This window comes from Haliotis rubra, unplaced genomic scaffold (genome assembly GCF_003918875.1).
Source record: "Haliotis rubra isolate DU_JTF1 unplaced genomic scaffold, ASM391887v1 Scf139, whole genome shotgun sequence".
NCBI classification, from domain to species: Eukaryota; Metazoa; Mollusca; class Gastropoda; order Lepetellida; family Haliotidae; genus Haliotis; species Haliotis rubra.
Window position 1 is genome coordinate 1,893,326 of NW_025765325.1, and position 14,199 is coordinate 1,907,524.

Sequence of the window (14,199 nt, forward strand, 5' to 3'; positions counted from 1 at the left end):
AATCAGAAAATATCAACAGTTTCCGATCTTGTCTCAAAACCATCCTCTTCAAACGAGCGTTTGACTAAGTGCACATGAGCAGGACTCTGGATATGTAGCGCTATACAAATGTCTAATTTGATTTGATTTGATTTGATATACCCGTTAGAAACCCACCCCAATCCCATCCCACCCCACTGTATATTTATACATATCAAAACCTCAACAGATATTTGCGAAAAGACATGATACAGAGGACAGTAAGAGATTTTATATCGATTATGTACCAGGATGAATGTCATTTTCGTCATTTGGCTAAGATTTATCAAGTCTTTCTTGGGGTTATCGCGCTAACAATCTTTATATTGGCAAAACCCTCAGATTATTGCTGTGACCTTGAAAATTATCTCAAGGTCACTCCATTTCATTTGTGTCGGTGAATCTCGCCAATATACCTTGGTACCAAATTTGAACAAAATCCATCATTTCTTTCTTGAGTTATCGCCCTAACAAGCTTATTTGATGTATGAAATGCAACGAAAAACAAACACCCGCGTATTTACGAGTGATTAAAACTGTTATTACAATTTACGTAAATATTTATTACATTTTACCGCAAGGAAAATTATTACAAGTTACGTCAATTTTTATTATAATTTGCGTATTACAATTTACGTCAAATTTTATTAGAATTTACGTTTTTATTACAATTTACGTCAAGTTTATTACAATTTGCTGCAAGTATTACAATTTGCGTTTTTATTACAATTTACGTCGTAACAGACCCCCTTTATCTGTTTGATAAAAGTTGCAGGAAATTAATCTGTGCGAGATGCAGATTTGAAGATCATGCTGACCACGAAGTGGGGGAAGGTTGATGTGGCTGCTGAAACTGTAACAAAACAAATGGAATATCATAAGAATGAACTATCAACGTTACAGACTCGCCATCAGGCATACGTGCAGAGCATCAGGCAAGGAACCGAAGCCACTGACAAAACACACCATTCTTTGAATGAAAATATTCGTCACATTTTCCAATCTTTGAGATCACAACTTGATCGAAGAGAGAAAGAACTTCTCGTCGATCTGGAAAATCATACGAAGGATACAAAGGCAACACAGCATGCTCTTCTCACCACCTGTGACGAAGACAAAAAGACCTGCACACGGGTTTTAGACTACATCAGCAATATCTTTCTCTTTGCCTCAAAGTCAGACATCCTGGGCCTGGAGAAATATGTTGGGGAGATGACTCGGACCTGCCTAGACAATGCCGCGCCTCAAACAGATTATGCAGTACCCACAGCTGACTTCAACACCAACGGCTTGTCAAAGCTGAAAGCGAATGTGTCCGGATTTGGTGCCATTTTGACGATGGATATGGACGGAGAATCGGTGAATGGTAATCTTTTGAGGGTCATTGCTGGTCAGTTAATTATGTTCTGTCTAACATTTGTGTATGTTTTTGGGTCTACTATTACTGTATGCTACAGCCTTTCTTTACATTAGTTTCTAATTGGAAGTTCAGTGGGTTTAGTGAAGATTTATGATTTGTTATCAAACCTGTGGCGTTGGTAACATGCACAAAATTTTGTTCCACTGTCTATCCATGTAAATCTTCCGGACCATGCCAAATTTTTGTGTTGTTTCAGACAGGGGTACTCAGACTGATGATGGCTTTATGGCAGACGTGGAACTGAAACGCAAAATGGTGAGAGTACATCATACTCATACTCACATCGTGCCTAAGAGGCGACTGATGGGATCGAGCAGTCAGGGTTAGAGCACTTCGAGCAGCGAAGACCAGGGTCAAAATTAGTCTTCAGCAATCCATGCTTGTTGTAAGTGGACACTAACGGGATCGAGTGGTAATGCTGACTGAATTAGTGGACTCGTGTCATCGTATCACAGTTGTGTAAATCGATGCTCATGTTGTGCATCACTGGATTGTGTGATCCAGACTCGATTATTTACAGGCCGTCTCCATACAGCTGGAAGACTGCCGAGTGCGGCGTTAAACAACATACCAACAAAAAGTCCCCACCAAGATCGATGATCATGATGTTGATTACTGGTGATCTTGTCAAGAATCATTAATCACAGACTGCTGTAATATTGCTGTAATAGTGCGGCTTAAGATAACCAACAAACACAGTTTAACGCAATGGAGACGTTACGTTCTTTTCGGGATCATGTTTTGTTTTGGCGTATGTTTTCAGCTTGGGTTCAAGCCTATACCATCGGGTTTGTTTATGCAGTTACATTAAAGGTTCGTTATTTTACCTTGTAGTTTTTGTACTCATACCATTGTAGTTGCTAAATTGTAAACAGAAGGTTTCACTTTCATTCATTTCACAAGTCTGATTCGTGACCTGATGTGTGCCACCAATATTCTTGTCGCAGTTGTGTAATCGTCCATAACTGCCTTATTTAATGCATACAGATATGCCTTTGTTGTAAATAATACCCCTGTGGCACAGACAACGGGGAAAAAAGAACCTATCATATGAACAAGAAGATAAGATCCCATCCGTTTTAGTCACGCTAATCAGGAATGTTGACAGAAATTGAGAACGTTCTTGAGAAAATTCTTGATTTTTTCTAATTTAATTTTGTGCTGCCAGAAATGTTTCAAAAAGTCTAATATTGTACAGGGTTTTCTTCACAGTGTTTATATTTTTATTGAGGCGGATCACCTCATCAATATCAGTTTCTGATACCTGGCGGAGTCGATTTGTCGTCTGCTTTATGGTGATTTCCTTTGTTGGCAACTTTGTTAGACGATCGCCTTTCAATTGTGCCTCATAATCCGTTCCTTTTGAACAAAGTACTCAGTTTCATGGTTCCCAAAGTAAATTACTGCAGTAACGACCCCATAACCTCTGTCGTCAATTCTTACGTAATCACCAATTTTGATAATGGGGGAAGCCATGTTTATTTACAAACTCGCCCACCAAACTAGAAAAAAACTGTAAACTCGCAAAGACGTAATCAATGAAAGATTTACCTCTTAGGATTCGTATGGCGTGTATGGAGTTTTGTGAAAGTAGTTCGTGTATTGACGTCATTTGCATAGTTATCAGATTTGAATGCCAAGTTTATCAGATTGCTTTATTGCACCGATAACACCCTCCATTAGATGATAAACAACTTTATCATTATCTTATGTTCCAGGACATGGAAAAACTAAAGACGAAAATCGATTCAGATGAGAATAAGATTGGAAGCCTTACAAAGCTTACAGACAAGCTTCATTCCGAAATCAAAAGCTTGAAAATGGTGTGTCTATTATTCTAATTATAGAATAGTGTTGTCGCATGTATCCTGATGTTTCATATCGTTAGCTATATCAGTATCTACCCTTATTTTTAACGCAGTGTTATTAAATATATAAACTACCAGGCAAAAGAAAGCTATCACTAAATAGAAACAAAGCCTAATGTGAGATTTATGATAATTATTTTACAAACATAAATATTTTTTGCAATTATGTAACTGATCATTACTTGTGAAGCTGGTATTGTATTTCCAGCAATTCAATTAGAAAGAGTCAAAGGGACAAAAGAGTTCAGAGTTCATTAAAAAAACAAAAACAACATAAACAGTGACAAAATGAGACGTGTGTGTCCCCTCATTGACGTCGTCAACTGGCAGATGACGTCAGCAGGAATCCTATTCCCTAAGTCCAAGACAGTCCGTTCAAGTTCCTGTTGGGTGACTAAGGATGGCACACAGTCTCTGTCCAATTTCAGTATTATGCCACAATTTTACAGATGCATGTTCTATAATTACGTTTACCACGTTTTGAAAAAGTTTTCGGACAGCTGCGTTCTTTTCGGATCATGTTTTGTTTTAGCGTATGTTTACTGCTGGGTTCAAACCTATACCAGCGTTTTTTCTTATACAATTACATTAAAGGTACGTTCTTTTCCCTGGTAGTTTATGTACTCACCCCATTGCAGTTGCTAATTGTAAGCAGAATGTTTCACTTCCATTCTTTTTACAAGTCTGATTCGTAAACCTGTTGTGTGCCACCATTATTCTTGTCGCGGTTGCGTAATCGTTCATAACTGCATTATTTAATGCATACAGACATGTCTTTGTTGTAAATAATACCCCTGTGGCACAGACGCAGACAAGATATTTTTGATCTCATGATATATACATGTATGTTGTACTTTTAACGGATTGATGAGAAAGAAACCACCGAGAAGAGGGATGCCAAAACAATAGATTTCTTGCTTGGTAAATCCATGTTTTCCTTCTTTTAATGAGAAGATTGAATATGAGACTCGAATATCCCTTTTTCTAATCCACTGGTTCCCGAATATTATCTCAGTGCATCTTTATATCGAATTATTGTTTTGGCTTAGACTTATCAAGTATCATCTCACCAATGATATGACATAAAAGTTCCTATGTCTCATCACACGTGTGTGGTGATGTGACGGCTGGTGTTGCAGGTGTAGCCAGAGAATGTGGTGTCCATCTGCTGAAGCCAGGAGCTGTAGACAGATCTTGCATACTGAAGTGTGAGTATATTTACCTTGTTTTCCTATTTACATAATTGAAGTCCTAAGTAATGTTAAAAGAATACTGAAACATAAGGGCAGTTCATGTCATTCCGTCTCATTTGCGCGCTCGATGCTCAAGGTATCAGTCACTAGATTCAGGGTTTATGCTTTTGTGTAAACATGTATTTATAGATCTATATGCATGGACACATTTTGATAATCTCTGTATTAAATGTATAATAAACAACTTCAAAATGTCTCGTCTTCGATTTTGAAGACCTTGAGCAATTTTCCTTTCGGATTATGTTAACTGTGGAAGATGTATTTAGAGATACTGGTCCCGGAGTAAGTCCGATGCTCGTTATCAATGTGACCCTTGGCAGGTTTAGATTGAGGAATGTGTCAGTTCGTCTGTAATATTTCTAGTTTTCAATAACACCTAGCGGTATAAAATATTGGTAAAAGTTTATCTAATTTTTCCGTGTTAATACATGTATAGGTTTATATCACCTCCTAACACGGGTTACAACAAGGGGGAGTATTAACTGCTGTATTGCATGTGAAAAACTTATGGGCCGACACTGTTTTGAGAATACGAACAGAACTTCATTGTTGCATAAGAAATATATATAAACATTTGCTGTGTGCTAAAACTGTATGTACCTATTTACCCAAGTAAATTTTCAGATTCTTCTAGCAATGGCATCGTGGGGTTGTTTAGTTTACGGATTCAACTAAATCAAATGTCAATTTTTAATATCATACCTAATAGACGTCCTATTTTTACGTGACATGATTAAATATCGAGGTGGAAAAAAAAGCAAAGGGATCAATTTATAACAGTCATCATACCATCCAGGCATAAGAAAACCTGAAAACATCACAACACCAAAGTGCGCGGCGGCGAGATAGCATGTGGTGACAGGGTTTGAGCCACGATAAAAACACGTAAATTTGACACAAACATTATTTATATATTAAATTTCATAGACAGGATTTAGCGCACGTCACAAATCAGGTGAAGATACCAACGTTGGTCACGGAGAGTCCTTGGATGGGTGACCTGTTTGGCAGCTTGACTCCTGACGGTTTCTAGGACTACTCTCCTGCCCTACAACTAAGCACACGTGGTCTCACCTTAGGCAAGAGTGTTGTTCAAAACTGCCTCTGTTCACCCATCAGAAAATGGGTACCAGGTGAGATAAGTCATATGACTATTTACCTTCTAGCGCTTCAAAGGTAGCTTGAGTATCCGGAGTAATGATATCTATCATGTTGTATGCGCTTAGAGCAGGTCCCTGCGTCGTGGAGTTCAGTGCTATATAAGCGGCCTTATCATTATTCAAGATTTAAGAAGGTGGAACGCAGAAGGTCTGGTGAACGATACCAACGCTTGACTGAACATTCTGTGTCATTCAAACAGTGACAATAGGCCTTTGCTGAAAGCAGCTTGAGTGCGTAATACTACAGACTAGTGTGCGTGTGTGGGAGGGAGTCTGAGTGTCAGTGTCTGTGAACAGTACAGTAAGCAGTGTGACATGCTGTTAACGAGAAACAGAAATAGAAATGTTTGCCGAGATATTGGTGAGAATAGAGTTTTCAAACTCGCTTAACGTGTGATTGGTCAGACGTATTTCGGTTGCTTACTGATAATCAGATAAGTAGCAGATATGCTCCAAATCTCTCATTGATTGCTGTTCCTGACAGTCAGTGAGTGAGTGAGTGAGTTTAGTTTTACGCCGCACTCAGGAATATTCCAGCTATATGGGGGCGATCTGTAAGAAATCGAGTCGGGACCAGACAATTCAGTAGTCAACAGCATGAGCATCGATCTACGTAATTGGGATACGATGACGTGTCAACCAAGTCAGCGAGCCTGACCACCCGATCCCGTTAGTCGACCATTGCGACAAGCATTGGTTACTGAAGATCAATTCTAACTCGGATCTTCACAGGTTTGTTTCTAGGAGAATAGGACACTACTTAAACATTAAAAACATATCATACAAACATTGCGTATACGAACTTAAACGACTCTACTCGGCTGAGTGGGTTAGTAAGTGAGTGAGTGAGTTATTATTTAACGTCACATCGGCAATATTTCAGCCATATCGTGACTAAAACTAGTTCTAAATTCATACAACATACATATAATATATACAACCCTGTCAACGAAGGACGGTAAAACATTTAGATTATCACAGATTGGGCTGAGTGGGTTAGATGGCAGAGTTTGCGTGCTGGCGGTTAGGTTCCCGACTCTGAGAACGAGGCTTCTAATCCCGGATGGGGATCAAACTAACCAAAGAACAGTACTAGAATATTTACTTTACTGAGAAAGTGTAAATCCAAATATAATGCGTGACTCAAATATTGTTTCGCTTGCAGTATGGAGCGAATGGCGAGGAGTAGATTTAATATATTTGTAGGACACCTTTCAGTTCATTGGATTCTATATGCACTGGAAAAAAAACAGAATATGCGGACAAGACCAATATGACGTCTTACAGATTGAAGTATGACTTGTGACTGGTCAGTGATAACGATGCTATGATTCAACGTATTTACATTCACAATGCCGAGACAGTTAATATACACAACAGTGCATGCAGACAGACAGACAGACAGATAAGTTTACTCAGTTTCACCCCGTGACTTCGTTTAAAAAAACATATAAATTAAACATAAATGTAGATTGATGCTCACGACGTCCACCACTAGTGTGTTCGGTCCAGACTGATGTTGCAGACTGCCGTCATAAAGCTGGAATATTGTTAAGTGAAGGCTTACACAAAACAGACGATACATTAGACGACGAAATATAAACTGCTACTTTTGAGGCAAACTTCGTCAGTAAACGAAATATATGTCACCGTTAAAATAAACATAAACACGTATCGTATTTACTATTGTAATGCGATAACTATCCCACGCCATCGTCCGGAAGTGACGTACGTGTCAACAGTGGAGGGCGTTACCAGTCCAGGTAGGTGTGTTGTGTTTCGTCTCTCACTTTGTCTTCCTGTTAACTGTTCGATATTGTGGGTCAAATATTGCGTACATATGTCACAAAGATACCAGGATGCTGAACATGACAGCTATACTTTCATGTATGCAGCATATAGCCTGGAAATAAGCGTTAAATTGCCATACATATTCCTACTCTTGCTTTAGAACTAGGTCGGGCTTCATTCACGATAGTCATGACTCACTTAACTACTGTTATGTTGTGGGTGGGTGACACGCGGTTGTTGGGAACAATGTCAACGCGGCTTTGAAAGGCGTGCATGTCTTAATGCCACGTGGGTATTTCACTGGGTGTATTTAAATGACAAATACTGTACGAAAACAGACTATAGCCGAGACATTACATTTGTCTGACTGCCACACAACACGTTCCTATGCTTTGTATCAAAACTGCTGTGTCCCTGTAGACCTACTGTCACTGCATTCACCATTCATCTTTCAATATATTTGCTTGATAATATGATTAAATGATATTTATCCAAGGCGGCTTTTGTTATGGTGTATTACAGTATATTTATTCTGTTAGATGGAAGTCGATTTGTACTGTGATAGCCACAGAATGAATGTGCGTTATGATGGTTTAGTGCTCAGAGGATGTAGTGTGGCGTGGGTAATTTTGATATTGCTGGATATGTACTGGATGGACGTATTTGGAATCGTACAGTTATGTGCAGTAAACGTTAAGTTGACAAAGATCCATTCGGATCACAACGTTGATCAAAACTGTTTCTTTAGATGCAAATATGCGGTTTATGTCTACCAGAATGGACGCCTTCCCCAAGTGTTCTGTCTGTCAGCAGCAGTTTACCCCGAAGGGCCCCGCCCCCTTCCTACTGCCCTGTCTACACGCTGTGTGTGAGACGTGTGTGACATCTGCAGCTGGCGGTGTGATATCATGCTCTACATGTCAGAGGGAGGTCAACCTCACAGACACAAACCTCCAGAAGGATACAGTGAGACAGAAGGTAATATTCCATCTGACGGTCAAACATCGCCCCACAGAGCTTCTCTGTACAAATGAAGATGACGGCAACCAGGCTGTGTGTTGGTGTCAGGACTGTGAAGAGTTACTCTGTGAATACTGCCAGAACATGCACAGCAGCGTTAAACTTACCAGAAGCCATGTAGTCCAAAACTTCTGTGACATGGAGCCAACTGCCTCGAACATTCCAAAATTTTGCAGCATCCATAAATACGACCCCCTTTATCTGTTTGATAAAAGCTGCAAGAGATTAATCTGTGCGAGATGCAGATTTGAAGACCATGCTGACCACGAAGTTGAGAAGGTTGATGTGGCCGCTGAAACTGTAACAAAACAACTGGAATATCATAAGAATGAACTATCAACCTTACAGACTCGCTACCAGGCATACATGAAGAGCATCAGGCAAGGAACCAAAGCCACTGACGAAACACACAATTCTTTGAAAGATAATACTCGTCACATTTTCCAATCTTTGAGATCACAACTTGATCAAAGAGAGAAGGAAATTCTCGTAGATATGGAAAATCATGTAAAGAAGACAAAGGCAACACATCATGCTCTTCTCACCGCCTGTGAAGAAGACAAGAAGACCTGTACAAGGGTTTTAGACTACATCAACAAAGTCTTCCTCTTTGCCTCAAAGTCAGACATCCTGGGCCTGGAGAGATATGTTGGGGAGATGACTCGGACCTGCCTGGACACTGCCGCGCCTCAAACATATGCAGTACCCACAGCTGTCTTCAATACCAACAGTTTGTCAAAGCTGAAAGCGAATGTATCCGGATTTGGTGCCATTTTGACGATGGATATGGACGGAAAATCGGAAATAATTGCTGGTAACTTAATCATTTCATCTCTAACATTGGTTCAAATGTTTCCGTCTGTTAGTGCAACATGCTGCAGCCTTTCTTCATGAATCTATATGGTAGTTAAGATATGGCTGACATACTGCCAACGTGACTTAAATTTTTAGTTTTAATTCACTCACTCATGAATCTATAATATATATATATATTTGGAAATCCACTCGGTTAGGTGAAGACTTATGATTTGTTCTTAAACATGTAGCGTTTGTAACATGCACAGAAACATAGTTCCACTGTCTATCCATGTAAATCTGTTTTGTGTTGTTTCAGATAGGGGTACTCAGACTGATGATGACTTTATGGCAGACGTGGAAATGAAACACAAAATGGTGAGTGAAGGAAGTTGTAGTACATCATACTCAGGCTCACAAAGTGCCCAAGAGGCGACTAGTGGGATCGGGTGGACTTGATTGACACATGTCACCAATCCCTGTTTGCATAGACGGATGATCAGACCCATGAAGTTAAGGGTTAGAATTTGTCTTCAGCAGTCCATGCTTGCTCTAACAGCCAACTAGTGGTCACGCTCATTTAATTAGTGGACACATGTCATCGTATCACAGTTGTGTAGATCGATGCTTATGTTGCTGATCACTGGATTATCTGATCCAGACGCGATTATTTACAGACCGCCGCCATACAACTGAAATACTGCTGAGTGTGGCGTTAAACAACATACCAAAAACAAAATCCCCACCAAGATCGATGATCATGATGTTGATTACTGTATTGTGAAGAATTATTACCTACAGAACATTGCAATATTGCTGAGTTGGGCTTTAGATAACAGGCAAACAAAGTTTATTACAATGGAGACGTTATGATGCAATGCTTCTCAACAGTCATGACTAGTATTATTCATTCCATGAAACGTTTCAGGTATTTTTGCCAATATTGTATGCACAAGATGATAAAATTACATGACGGAAATATACCATATGTCATATCATATGTTGCAGGACATGGAAGAACTAAAGACGAAAATCGACTCAGACGAAAAGCACATTGAAAGCCTTACAAAGCTTACAGACAAGCTCAATTCAGAAATCGAGAGCTTGAAATCAGTAAGTCCATTAATCTAATTATAGAATAGTCTCATTTATCTGCATGTTTCATACCTTTAGATATGTCAGCATCTTAAAGTATTTTAACGCATTGTTATTCAGAAATATTTGTCTCACAATTTGACTGAATATTTATTTAAAGCGGGTCTTGCATTTGCCGCAATCAATTTAGAAAAAGACAACTGAGCAAAATTCAAAAATGCCTAGATCATTTAAAAAGTGCATAAGTAGTCACATAATGAGACTCACATAATGAGTCAGCGTATACACACGTCTCCTCAATGACGTTGTCAATTGGCGAATTATGTCAGCAGGAATCCTATTCCGTAATTCCAGGGCCCTTATTCTCCAAACGGTCGTAGCTCTAAGATTTCTTAACTTTGATCGTAGTCAATGTGCTAAGATGACTTAAGATGTTCATAGGGCTAGGAACAGTTCGAAAATAACTAGCCAGGAGTGTCAGCTCAAGTTCCTGTGGGTTCACTGGGGGTGGTACACGCAGTCTCAGCTGACGGTCATAATTCCAGAGATGTTCATTAGGGTTCATGTCACACGTTCTGTTATGGAATGAAGGGCATCACAAAAGACCAAACACTTCATCCCTGCATCGCTGGACATTCAGATCTCCTCGGGTGAATACCAGTCTTGTTGTTCTCTGGCCATAAATGCCATCCCATATTGTGACGCCCCCTCAATCAAACTTCTTATACGCTGTTTGGCGTATAACATCTAAATAAAACATCTCGAACACTGCCATCGTTTCTGAACCGTCTGAACCGACTTTCATCTGTAAGGAGCGCCCTCTCTTAGTCAAGTCGCTTCCACTGACATACATTGGTGACGGTATAGACGGGTCAATGCCATTCCACGGAAAGGGCTCGTATACCAGCCGTACCAAGTCGTAGAAGGACTGTTCGTCTGCTGATGGTGTGTCCTTTTGCTGTCCCTAACGTTGACGTCGGCGTCACGAATTTGTTTTGAAGGTGGATCTTCCGGATATAGTGGTCTTCGGCCTGACTAGTGCCTCTTGGACTACCTGATCCTGGTCGGTATTGAATCTGGCCTGTTTGCTAGAAGCATTCTATCAAATTCCTGATGGTAGCCTGACTGCATTTGAAGGTTCTTACCAGTGGCGTTGTGAAGTCCCCATATTGGACATACCGATCGTCCTGTCTCGTTGCGCTTACGTTAATCTTGGGATATTCATGGCGTTATTTCGGGGCTACAGCATGCTTGCTCTGTCCAGCATCGGTATTAATGTCACAATCATGCTGGTGCATGTGACACAATTACGTCTTTCACGTTTTGAAAAATACACGATTCAAACGAAGTTTATGGACAGCTGCATTGTCATAGAGGGCCTTCTGTGTCTGGCCGAATGTCTTTTGCTTCGGTTCAAAACTGTACCAGCGTTAATATTTTTGTTTTTTTTATGTATACAAATACTTTAAAAGCGATTATTCTCTTTTGTCTGGTAGTTTATATACAGACAGGCGTAAAACCTGGCGACGTTCCAAATGCAAAATCCTGTACTTCTTTTCTTCAATCCCTGGGGATGTTTTGTCCACCGCCGAACTGCAACAGGCGGACTTCAGTGTGAGTCTGCTCCTTTGCAAGAAACTTGATCATTTCAAAGATATTGGGGTTCACCTTCCCCACCAATCTCTTGAGACGAGAGTGCCACCCTTCTAAATGGTATGTGGGGCCATCAGAATCATGGTGGTTCCACTGTGGTCTATGGAGGTCACCCTCGATCGAGTAGCTGGTGATGTAGTCACTGATGTCTCGGCATCGTGGGTCGTCGGGCATGGTTGCTAATGTGTCCAGCCACAGCTCCCCAACCTTTGGAGTTACAGTTCTTTTCTGTGCACTTCCAAGATATCCAATCTCTCTTCCTCTTATTCACACGATACATAAAGCCACCAACACACAGGTATCTGCCACCACGAGATGTAGGAAGAAATCGCTGATTCAACTGTGCATTTGCCATTTCGAAACTGAATGTAAACTACCTAAAGTTCTTTCCTTATATATATCCAAATTGAATGAAATGTGTTCATCATTGTAAAAATCACTCTCATATGATAACATTTATGACATTGATGACATTTTGTGTGAACTACGTGGGTGAACTATGTTCACGCCTTTTGCACGCCCAAGTTATCGACAATCTTAAAACAACACCCACTGGCGGATTAGTGTGACTCTAACAACACCTTCGCCATCAAAGTTAGCCGCAGGTCGACTTCGTGTCCATAGCGAAAATTCAAAAGGTCGACTTCGTGTCCATAAACCGACTCAAATTACACTGAGCTTAACATTGTTCGTCTGCGTTTCTGTTATAAGACACCAATGTACTGTGTCTGGGTATACAAATCCCTTTTACTGGGTGTTTATTGTACGCAGCAATTTAGAATCTGAACTGTAAATATGACATATATGTTGTATGAATATTTTTGTTGACGTCCTGTGTCCACCATTTTTGATACCCGACGAAACACACGCTATGTCCGGAGTAGTGACTTATCAGTTAATTCAATGTGATTCAGTGCTAAGGCCAAAATGTAACACTCAATAGGTTTTATTGCTGCATTCTGATTACTAGTATATTACACTGTTTGAATATAGGTGCATTGTACTAAGCTGTGAATTCCTAGCATTAAAATATCATTATAGCGAGAAATTATTCGTATTTTTCTCATGCATTATACATCCATATTTTGTAGGTTTACCTCTAAAGAATGACAAAGACAGATTCAGTCTTGCCTACGTCCACATCAACACAGAAGGAGACCTGGTCAACAGGAAGTCGGTCATTAGACCTGCAGGAGAGGGGAGACTGAAGAAGTACACCGGCACATGCAGCACTGCCCCCCTTCCCCAGGATGGCTGTCCCCAGTACTGGGAGTTGGAGAACAGGGTCAGTGTGAACAAACCACTCTCAGGGGACCGTCTCATCCTGGAGGTTGGAGTATGCAGGGAGGAGCAGAGGGATGTGACCCATTGTATAGGTGGACGTCCTCACTCCTACAGTATGAACGTCGCCCACTGTCCTACACACGGCGGGATATGCAGGAGCATATGGAAGGAGGAGAAGTATGTGCTGTGTCGGCCTTACACTCTCCCCAACACAGCAGGGACATCACACACACTACATTACGGTGTTGTCTATGATGACGCCAGGAAGAAGATTGTCTTCATTGATGTGAAGGAGAAGAAAGTCATGTCAACGCTAGACAATGTAGACTGTAGTGAACCACTGTGGCCGATGTTCGGGGTGTATAACCCAGATTGGATCACTGTCTGCATGAGACTTGTAGTGGGCAGCGACATCAACATGACGGAGGAGAAGAAAGCGATGATTGTCAAGGCGCTGTCGTGATGGTGACAGTGACATTGATTTTAAACATTTACATTTGAAGGAGATACTTAATACTAAGGAATGCAGAAAGCAAATGCACTGTAAGTCCCCATGATCCCTTGTATATTGAGCTACCTTCAGTTGTTGGCAATAAGTAGTCTGTTTTTATATTGTATTGTCTTCTATAGTTAAAAGTTTTTAGTTTTTCTTACTAGTTTTATATCTATATCTGTGGTTATCTAGTTATTTTACTTTCCTTCGTTGACAGGGTTTTATCATTTGACTTAATTTATTACGATTTTATTTATTATTCAAATCCTCGTCACGATATGGCTGCATGTGACGTTATATTTTAACTCACTCACCCAGTACTACTAAGGAACACTAAAGCTAGATATTG

The 14,199-nt window shown here is 40.2% G+C and overlaps 2 protein-coding genes across 3 annotated transcripts; both read left to right on the forward strand.

The window, feature by feature from the left end:
• Nucleotides 1-828: 828 nt before the first annotated feature.
• Nucleotides 829-13,972, forward strand: LOC124268568. Its single transcript, XM_046703561.1, has 4 exons — nucleotides 829-1,408; nucleotides 3,202-3,261; nucleotides 4,446-4,514; nucleotides 13,165-13,972. Exons 1-4 carry the CDS (start codon nucleotides 829-831, stop codon nucleotides 13,818-13,820), a joined length of 1,365 nt encoding a protein of 454 aa, XP_046559517.1. The 3' UTR covers nucleotides 13,821-13,972.
• On the forward strand, nucleotides 7,921-10,956 carry LOC124268548 (transcription intermediary factor 1-beta-like). Of its 2 annotated transcripts, none has more exons than XM_046703543.1 (3): nucleotides 7,921-9,344; nucleotides 9,649-9,703; nucleotides 10,334-10,416. In XM_046703543.1, the coding sequence occupies exons 1-2, from the start codon at nucleotides 8,267-8,269 to the stop codon at nucleotides 9,690-9,692; spliced, it is 1,122 nt and encodes a 373-aa protein (XP_046559499.1). In that variant the 5' UTR covers nucleotides 7,921-8,266; the 3' UTR covers nucleotides 9,693-9,703; nucleotides 10,334-10,416. The 2 variants fall into 2 exon arrangements, with proteins under 2 accessions (XP_046559499.1, XP_046559498.1); XM_046703542.1 differs by having other exon boundaries at nucleotides 7,922-9,344; nucleotides 9,645-9,703; nucleotides 10,334-10,956.
• Nucleotides 13,973-14,199: the final 227 nt, after the last annotated feature.